The sequence below is a fragment of the Chenopodium album genome, chromosome 4 (assembly GCF_948465745.1).
Source record: "Chenopodium album chromosome 4, dcCheAlbu1.1, whole genome shotgun sequence".
Classification (NCBI taxonomy): domain Eukaryota; kingdom Viridiplantae; phylum Streptophyta; class Magnoliopsida; order Caryophyllales; family Amaranthaceae; genus Chenopodium; species Chenopodium album.
Genome location: NC_137837.1, coordinates 67281404 through 67291924, shown reverse-complemented (window position 1 = coordinate 67291924; position 10521 = coordinate 67281404). Strand labels below are relative to the sequence as shown.

Here is a 10521-nt window from a genome sequence, read left to right as displayed (position 1 = left end):
TCATTTTTGGCAAATACATGTGAAAGGTGGTGTTATTCTGGAATAATCAAAAGGTGGTGCTATTACTAGAAGACCGACCAAAGGTGGTGTTATTTTTGACAAATTTTCCTAATTTTAATGTAAAGCACTATGATGAACCATTCATTTTTTGAGTAATTAAATTTTTCATGCGATTTAAATCACTCCGTTGATTATTTAATTGTAGTTTAGAATTTAATAATGAGTCCATTCGATTCTTGGAATATTCAAAATAGGGTATCAAGACCAGTCTTGGTAAGGAAACACCTATTAAGTGAACATTGAATATTATAATCGAGAATTATCCCTAATCGAGGTCATTTAAATGATGGACGATTAATGACCATTTAAGATTAGTTTGTAGTTTGATTTATAGCACCGTTACTTGTGCTACAAGGACATGATCGTCATAAATCATTTACACAGGTATTGGTTTAGAACCATACTAGATCTACCTATGAGAATACTTTAAGAGATTAAAAATCGTCATAAGTATACTTCTCATTATTGCTACCGAAACCTTTTTCCTTGACCATGAGTATTGTGAGCTTTCTTATTTGAGTACTAGTCCGCTTTGATGATTGTCAAACGTCTGTCGTAATAGGGGATTATAACGGCATCACTCGGGCGGCTAGGTCCTCTTAGTAAGAGAAGCTACATTACAAGACTGGAAATGTCCCCCTATTAAAAATAGGGAAGATGTCTTTGTTGTTTACAAGGCCTCTCGAAGAGCGAGACTGTAAAATGCATGGCCGTGCTCGGATGGTTTTTAGAAATCATGTGTTTATTGACAGTTGGACTCAGAATCGAGAAACACTTCTGGACGTAATAAGGATGACAAATAAATCTTAATTTATAGTTCATGAAGACGCATTAAGCAACATAGGAAAAGGGCTATACACTAAAAGCTCACTTGTCCGGAAAGACAAGTGGGAGATTGAAAGAAATGGTGTTCTTCGAACAAGTGTATTATTCCGATAGGGGGTTCGGAATTATTAGAAAGCTAATTTTTCAATGAGGTCAAGTGATCGGAATGCCTGGGTGGAGGCCGCTTCCGATCAGTAATATTAATGCATAATTAGTATTACAGCTTAATCTTGACTGAACCCTTCGGTCACATCCAAGCAACTAACGAGCCGAAGCGACGAATTAATTAGGAATTAATTAATAAGTCAACCGAGTAATTAATATTTAGACGTCGGAAATTTGAGCTTGGAGCGTCGGAAGTCGAGTCAAAATAGTAAAAAGATGAGATGTGAAAATAATACACTAGTAGAAAAAACGCATTAGGCAGCGGTTCAAACCCGATCTAAGGCACCGGTTTGAACCGCTGCCTATTTGAGGGGTGCCAAAAACCCCCTATTTGGCACCAGTTCAAAACCGGTGCCATAGGGTTTAATAGGCACCGGTTAACCGGTGCCATAGGGTGAAATAGGCACCGGTTAACCGGTGCCTAATACTGCTCTCCCGCCATTTTTTTTTTTGGGTGGTGGATAGTTTAGGCACCGGTTCCTGCCTAACCGGTGCCTTTTGTATATTTTTTTTTTCGTTTTTTTTTTCCATCGTGCAATAATATTTTTTAAAAAAAACCTGCAATAATAATACCCTGTAATTCCAGCAATTATATTAAATATAATAATTAATAATTTTATTATTATAATAACTAATAATAATATTATTAATTATTATATACAAAAATAATATTAGATACAAGAATTCAATTATATATATATATAGATATAAATATTCCCAAACGCAATACAAAAAAAAAAAAAAAAAAAAAGTTGCTTACATATATACAAATAATAGTAAGTACACATATATAATGAATAATAAGTTATATATATTTCAAAAGTTAACATAAATAATTTACAATTACAATGCATGCCATTTACATGTTGAAGGTGATGAAAGACGCCAACATGTCACGAACTTCATTAAGCTCCTTGATTGTCAACGGACCATCCATTTGGACCTTGCAAAACTTGAAATACAAAAACATTATTTTAAAAATAATTAATTAGGCAAAAAATATGTATTTAATCAAATATTACCTATACGACTTCTATATAGCCCATTTACTATATTACTTATCAAATGAACTATTTCTTTCTCATAACATTTCAATATTGGATAGTTGTATGTGTGTAAGCCCTAAAATTGTATAGGAGAGCATTTTATTAAGGTTTATGACGGTTTTTACCCAAAATGGCCCGAATATGGCCTATATGACCTTACTTTGCCCATTTCCTACATTTCTTATTAAATGAACTTTATTTATCTCATAACATGTCAATATTATCTAGTTATAGGTGTATAAGGAAAGAAATCACATCAAAAGAGCATATTAACACAAAATGGCCCTAATATGGCCCATATGACTTCTATTCAACCCATTTTCTACCTTTCTTGTGAAATAGCCTTTTTGTTTCTCATAACATGTCATTGTTGGATAATATTAGGTGTCTAAGGCTAGAAATCACATCAATATAGCATTTCAAGAAGTTTAACAACGCATTTTACTCAACATGGCCCAAATAGGGCTTATATGACTTCTATGTAGCCCATTTTCTACATTACTTATCAAATGAACTATTTCTTTATCATAACATGTCAATGTTGGGTAGTTGTATGTGTGTAAGCCCTAAAATTATATAGGAGAGCATTTTATTAAGGTTTATGACGGTTTTTACCCAAAATGGCCCGAATATGGCCTATATGACCTTACTTTGCCCATTTCCTACATTTCTTATTAAATGAACTTTATTTATCTCATAACATGTCAATATTATCTAGTTATAGGTGTATAAGGAAAGAAATCACATCAAAAGAGCATATTAACACAAAATGGCCCTAATATGGCCCATATGACTTCTATTCAACCCATTTTCTACCTTTCTTGTGAAATAGCCTTTTTGTTTCTCATAACATGTCATTGTTGGATAATATTAGGTGTCTAAGGCTAGAAATCACATCAATATAGCATTTCAAGAAGTTTAACAACGCATTTTACTCAACATGGCCCAAATAGGGCTTATATGACTTCTATGTAGCCCAGCCATTTTCTACATTACTTATCAAATGAACTATTTATTTCTCATAACATGTCAATGTTGGGTAGTTGTATGTGTGTAAGCCCTAAAATTATATAGGAGAGCATTTTATTAAGGTTTATGACGGTTTTTACCCAAAATGGCCCGAATATGGCCTATATGACCTTACTTTGCCCATTTCCTACATTTCTTATTAAATGAACTTTATTTATCTCATAACATGTCAATATTATCTAGTTATAGGTGTATAAGGAAAGAAATCACATCAAAAGAGCATATTAACACAAAATGGCCCTAATATGGCCCATATGACTTCTATTCAACCCATTTTCTACCTTTCTTGTGAAATAGCCTTTTTGTTTCTCATAACATGTCATTGTTGGATAATAGGTGTCTAAGGCTAGAAATCACATCAATATAGCATTTCAAGAAATTTTAGGACTTACCTCATCAAGCTGTTGAGTGTCCGTACAATGAGTCACAATGTCAAGCATGAATCTCATCACATACAAAGCACAATCAAGTCCATTCTCTTGTTGTGCGCACTAGCATATGACAAACAAATCACATCAGTGAAACATGCAAAGGAAATGAGCAAATATTTACTACCATAGATTTTCAAGATAATCACAATAATATCATGTAAATTACCAACGGTGTCTTCCATGTTGGACCCTTTGGAGCACGACAATGTAGCTTCTTCATAACACTGTAGTATAAAAAATACAATCAAATTTGATTAGTCGTATGATTACTAAATTAGTTATTATTAGCAATAATCATCACTATAGGTTGCTATATATATTTACTTTTGCAATATAGACTTCACGAGCCACTTCTCCGATGATCGAGCTGAATCAAGGTGATGAATTGTGTTAGTGGAATTACAAATCACCATGAGGCTCCAATGCTCCCTACATAAGTTCACAATAGACAAGGTAATTAATATTTAGGAGTCAACATATAATGAGGCCAAATCGATTGAATTTGACATGGTTAGTCATACTCTCTATAACATGGGGCGAATATGAACTTGTCTCCCGCACGCGTTGATTCCCTTATACTCTGTTCAACATAGTACAACACGTCATGGGGATTGCCTATGATTTTAGTAGTGGATAACTGCTCGGGGTATAACCACCCAACTTTACACGGAGAATCAGTGTCAGTTAAGTGCTCCTGTAGTGCTCTGCGTGCATGAACATTGATTAATTTATCAGATGTAGGATAATCACCACCAATTTGAATAACTTGAAAAAAGTATGAACTTTATGTAGGCATTGAAGTACCTCATGAATGTTTGAATGAGGGAAATGTTAAGCTTTGCACCACGTAGAAATTCCTTCACATCTTCTTTGCTGATCCATGCAATTGCATCCTCATCATAGTGGAACATTGCCTTAGGAAGTGCAACTTCCATGGGATCGACCAAATGACAAGCACGGTTGTGAAGAAAGGTCATGTCAGTAGAGAGCGATTGAAGAACAATGTCTTCAACAATTGGAGTAGGTGGCATGGGTGAACCTTTCGAAGAGTGCAACTTCGACGCTTGTTCACTCTTGGACTGTTGTTCACTAAGCTTCTTCTTAGGTTGATCAATTCTTTTAGGCTTCTCCACCCTCTTTCTCTTTGAAGTTTTGCTTCCATTTGAAATCTGAAATAGTTTGAGAAATAATAAGTTTCAACTCACAATCACTTATAATAGGCAAGTGAGTAGCCATTTCGGGTCAAAATGGCTTTTTTTTATGAATTTGACCCAAAAACTTAGAACTTGGCGATTTTTATGTAATTTCAAATGACAAACACTTATAAATATGTGATTATGAGTTGTTTTGAGATGCAAGGAGTTTATAAGTTGAGAAATGAAGAAAATAGGCAAGTGAGTAGCCATTTCGGGTCAAAATGGCTTTTTTTTATGAATTTGACCCAAAAACTTAGAACTTGGCGATTTTTATGTAATTTCAAATGACAAACACTTATAAATATGTGATTATGAGTTGTTTTGATATGCAAGAAGTTTTTAAGTTGAGAAATGAAGAAAAAAGGCAAGTAAGTAGCCATTTCGGCTCAAAATGGCTACTTTTTGATGAAATGATGAAAATTGCTTAAATTGTTTTTTTTTTTTTTAAATGCAACGGCAGCCGCACCGGGAAACCCGAGGGAGGCGCCCCCGCTGCCGGAACAGCAAAGGCAGCCCGTGCCGAGGCCACAGCAGCCCCGACAGGTGGCTGCCAAGGCTGTAGCAGCCACGGCAGGTGGCTGCCAGTCTGCTGCAGCCTTGGCAGCAGCCTGCCTGGGCTGCTGCTGCCTCGACAGGCGGCTGCCATGGCTGTAGCAGCACCTGCCGAGGCTGCAGCAGCCATGGCAGCCGCCTGTCGAGGCTGCAGCAGCCCAGGCAGGCTGCTGCCGAGGCTGCAGCAGTCTGGCAGCCACCTGCCGTGGCTGCTACAGCCTTGGCAGCCACCTGTCGGGGCTGCTGTGGCCTCGTTGGGGCTGCCTTTGCTGTTCCGGCAGCGGGGGCGGCTCCCTCGGGTGTCCCGGTGCGGCGGAAGTTGCTTATTTTTTTTAAAAAAAAAAAATTTGAACTAGGCGATTTTTATGTAATTTCAAATGAAAAACACTTATAAATATGTGATTATGAGTTGTTTTGAGATGCAAGGAGTTTATAAGTTGAGAAATGAAGAAAATAGGCAAGTGAGTAGCCATTTCGGCTCAAAATGGCTTTTTTTTTATGAATTTGACCCAAAAACTTAGAACTTGGCGATTTTTATGTAATTTCAAATGACAAACAATTATAAATATGTGATTATGAGTTGTTTTGAGATGCAAGGAGTTTATAAGTTGAGAAATGAAGAAAATAGGCAAGTGAGTAGCCATTTCGGGTCAAAATGGCTTTTTTTTTATGAATTTGACCCAAAAACTTAGAACTTGGCGATTTTTATGTAATTTCAAATGACAAACACTTATAAATATGTGATTATGAGTTGTTTTGAGATGCAAGGAGTTTATAAGTTGAGAAATGAAGAAAATAGGCAAGTGAGTAGCCATTTCGGGTCAAAATGGCTTTTTTTTATGAATATGACCCAAAAACTTAGAACTTGGCGATTTTTATGTAATTTCAAATGACAAACACTTATAAATATGTGATTATGAGTTGTTTTGAGATGCAAGGAGTTTATAAGTTGAGAAATGAAGAAAATAGGCTAGTGAGTAGTCATTTCGGGTCAAAATGGCTTTTTTTTATGAATTTGACCCAAAAACTTAGAACTTGGCGATTTTTATGTAATTTCAAATGACAAACACTTATAAATATGTGATTATGAGTTGTTTTGAGATGCAAGGAGTTTATAAGTTGAGAAATGAAGAAAATAGGCAAGTGAGTAGCCATTTCGGGTCAAAATGGCTTTTTTTTATGAATTTGACCCAAAAACTTAAAACTTGGCGATTTTTATGTAATTTCAAATGACAAACACTTATAAATATGTGATTATGAGTTGTTTTGAGATGCAAGTAGTTTAAAAGTTGAGAAATGAAGAAAATAGTCAAGTGAGTAGCTAATTTACCTCCTTATTAATCAACTTCACCCATGCACGTGGCCAATCAACGAAGCTACCTACAGCTTGCCAAAGTGCTGTTATCTCAACCTCCTCTATCGGTACGGGTAGTGGGATGTCTTCGAACCCCGCAACCACTGAATCGATCCCAACCGAGTAATGATGTGGCCCCGCCGTAGCACCCGTCGTCGGTTGGGCACTACCATACGCCACCAAACTCAACACGGTACTATTTGCATGCCCCGGGGCTAGAAGTGCACACCGGGTGTCTTCCTACACAAGTAAATATATAAAAAGAAGATAGTTAAGTAGGACTTTTACAACAGCATAGTTATAACAAAATTCATTAAGGTAGAGGGTTACAAATTACCTGTAACTCTGGAAATTCATGCGGTGTTGGATTTTCAAGCTCCCTCGAGTCCGCATGTGTAGGAGTAGGAACCTACAACAGTACATCAATCATTGCACCTAAAATCTCAATTAAATCGGTATTTTAAAACTTTTAATAACCCAGTTGATTTTACCTGAGGTGACACATCTTCACCACGTATCTCATCTCCTCCATGTCTATCACCTTCTCCTTGTCCTTTTGGTTCAGAACATGAGTCGACCGGGGTACGAGTGAGAAACGGCAAAGTCGGTAAGTTCATCAGCTTCGCCCAAGCATTCAATTCACCAACTATCTCGTTGCGTACTTGTTCCTTAATTGATGCCACCTTGGCATCCAACTCCCCCGGTGAGTTAACACTGGCTCGAGATGTACCCGATTTTGTGTATTCGGGACCCATCACCTTATTCCATCCAAGCAATGACCCTCCCGAACCTACTACTCGTCCTGGATGGTATGGCCTTCCCAAAGCCATGGTGAAAGGGTCATTCTCAATACTTGGTTCAAATTTGCCCTCCACCATCTCTTGAGTGTGCTCAAGCTATAGCATAAGGAAAAATGAGGTCAGTAAAACATTTAATGGTTAGATGCAAAAGTGACTTAATTTCAACAATTCATAGGTAACTTACTAGCTTATCCGCCAGTTTTTTGGCTTCCGGACCCTTGATGAACCATTTTCCGGTTTTCTTATCAAACGAATGGAGAGAACAAAAGAAATCACCGGCACGACTCACCAAGGTAGTGATCGTGGAACTAGAGGGTTCCTTCGATGCCACTAGAAGCGCTTTAGGGTATAAACCCAAAGCGGCCCACTCAGGTCTCTTTTCAGCAAAAGTCTTAGGACCCATACGATGGACGTATTCCTTCTTTTCTGCATTCGCTTGATTTTGCTCTCGAAGTTCCTACAAAACAAAAAATGTTAGTCTCATTAATACAAAAAGTGTCAAGCTATTATTCAATTGACATCAGATTTACACAAACTTACAATGGCTTTCTTTTGACTCTTCATTCTAACGAACTCTTCCCAATCATCTTTTGACACGGTCGGCCATATTTTCCACGGGAGACGGTTATCCTCTTTGGCATTCTTCTTCTTTGTTTGCACCTTCTTCTTCTTATGGATCCACCGATTAGTCAACTTGGTCTTAAAGCCTCTGAATCTTTCCCCTAATAAAGAGACAAACACCCTTTTCTTCTTGGGATCATTAGGAATAGAAAACTGCCTCTGCAAGCACAAATTAAAACCGATTATTGGTTTCTATTTAAAAACAATCATAAGGTTAAGGTATCTAAAATTGTCTAAATGTGCCAAAAACACACTTACCCTTGTATCATCCCAAAATGCTTGAATCAAACCCGGAGGTACTTGCCGCATTACAAGTGTAATGGGGATTTTCCGCGAACATAAGCCAACTTGATTAGCATATTGTCGACGCCATTTGGGCCCCGGTTGGCCTTTGTTGTCATACTCCAAGACCATGGGACCGTCCGGTTTCTTAAAGCTTCTCGTCGGACCCCTTGTTTTTCTTTCAGCCAGTGCCTTTTCCCCCCCTCCACCACCTGTGTTGTTTTCATCTTGTCCTTGGCCTTGACTTTCAGGAGTCGGGTTCTCACCAACAATCTCACGTGCTGTATTTTCAATGGCCGGTGCACGTTCAGCTAACATTTCAAAATCGTCAAGCCTACGCTCGAACTCATCTTGAGCCTGATCCTCTGGCTCACCCAAGTCATCCTCCTTATTCACATCATAAGGAGCATCACTATCATCGGAGTCGTCATCCTCGTACTCGTCCTCATACTCATCATCGTCAATGTCCTCTACCAAACGAGGATCATGATCGTCCGCCATGAGATATAAGCACCTGTCAAAGCAATCATAAAACAATATTAGTGTATAGTAAAGTATATGCATGATAGTTATTATGGTTATGTAGAAGCTATTTTAGCCATTTTCACCTACTTATTACGGTCCTATAACCTTGTATATGCATGATAATGAGTACAAAATGCCAATTTCAATCTACATATGGAAAATAGGTTGTTAGAATGAATAAATGTTAGTTCATACACAAAACAAAGGAGTTGGGTTAAGTAGAAGCTATTTATGCCAGTTTCACCTACTTATGGTCCTATAACCTTGTATATGCATGATAATGAGTACACTTAGGCAATTTCAAACTACAAATATATCATTTTCGCTGACTTATGCTCCTATATACATGATAACTAAACTATATTTGCAATGAAACCATTACTAACTTTTAATCAAACTACCTCATTCTGAAATTCCTTCGTTGTGGTCTGATCGCATATAACCTGCTTCGTTGTCTATGTCATTTAGTACTCCAGGTCTAGGAACAATGAAAGGTGCTGAATCATCAAACGCATCATATTCTTCCTCATCCTCAACATCTCCAATGCCTAGGATTCTTCTTTTGCCAGCTAGCACTATAGACCATTTTGAATCCATTGGGTCAGTTACGTAGAACACTTGCTTAGCTTGAGATGCAAGGATAAATGGTTCCGCACTATCATTCAAGTGGCCAAGATCTACAAGAGTAAAGTCCTCATGTTTGACGTTTCGCCTGATATTATCAACCCACTTACACTTGAAAAAAGCAACCGTGAAGTCACAATAATCAAGCTCCCATATTTCTTGAATTCGACCATAGTATGACAACTCTGCATCGACAGGTGATTTATCCTTAGAACTTGCAAACTCCCTTGACGATGCCACAAGAGTTACACCACTGTTTTGGGTGGAGGAAGATTTCAAATCACGAGCCTCGGTCCAAAAAGTGTACCCATTGATGTCATATCCCTCAAATGAACGGACATCATCCCTGGGACCGTACGCAAGCCACCGTACTGTATCGGTCACATTAGTATCATTCAATCCACTCATTACTCGTTCACAAAACCAATCAACAAATTTCTTATTATGCAACTGCATAAGTGCCCTTTCACCTTTGGATGGAAATTCGGCACGCAAACAAGCCATGTGCTCGTCTAAATATGGGTGCACATCTGAAACATGGTGCAACACATAAAGGTGTGCTTGTAAGAACTGATCTCGGTCTGGTGACATTCGTTTCGACCCAATTGTGCCATGACCATCAAGTCTACCTTCATGTCGAGAAGTAGAAAGACCAATAGGTTGAGCAAGGGCTATGTAGTCCGCCACAAAGTTACCTATCTCCTCACCCAATGTCCCTTGCATTATACTTCCTTCAGGGTGAGCTCGGTTCCGTACTTTATCTTGTAATGTACCCATGTGTCTTTCAAAAGGGTAGCACCACCTCATGAACACTGGACCGCACAACTTAATCTCACGCACCAAATGAAGAACCAGATGAACCATTATGTCAAAAAATGAGGGTGGGAAATACATCTCAAATTTGCACAAAGTCACAACCACATCAGCTTGCAAAGCATCTAGTGTACAAGGATCAAGAACTTTGCTACAAATTGTATTGAAAAACGAACAAAGGCTTGTAATCGCTTCCCT

The 10521-nt window shown here is 37.9% G+C and overlaps 1 protein-coding gene across 1 annotated transcript; it reads right to left on the bottom strand.

Annotated features, from left to right (window-relative positions):
• Positions 1 to 6625: 6625 nt before the first annotated feature.
• Positions 6626 to 7537, bottom strand: LOC145628056 (uncharacterized). The gene is made up of 3 exons (XM_081680382.1): positions 7150 to 7537; positions 6996 to 7067; positions 6626 to 6898 (listed from the first exon to the last, which is right to left on the bottom strand). Exons 1-3 carry the CDS (start codon positions 7534 to 7536, stop codon positions 6626 to 6628), a joined length of 732 nt encoding a protein of 243 aa, XP_081536508.1. The 5' UTR covers position 7537.
• Between the last annotated feature and the right edge of the window lie 2984 nt (positions 7538 to 10521).

Excerpts from the sequence above, each read along its gene's own strand:
- LOC145628056 (XM_081680382.1), bottom strand. The coding sequence starts at position 7,536 with ATGGTGGAGGGCAAATTTGAACCAAGTATTGAGAATGACCCTTTCACC. Across the intron at positions 7,068-7,149 it reads GTGAAGATGTGTCACCTCAG|GTTCCTACTCCTACACATGC; the intron begins GTAAAATCAACT and ends GTACTGTTGTAG. Across the intron at positions 6,899-6,995 it reads ATGAATTTCCAGAGTTACAG|GAAGACACCCGGTGTGCACT; the intron begins GTAATTTGTAAC and ends TTACTTGTGTAG.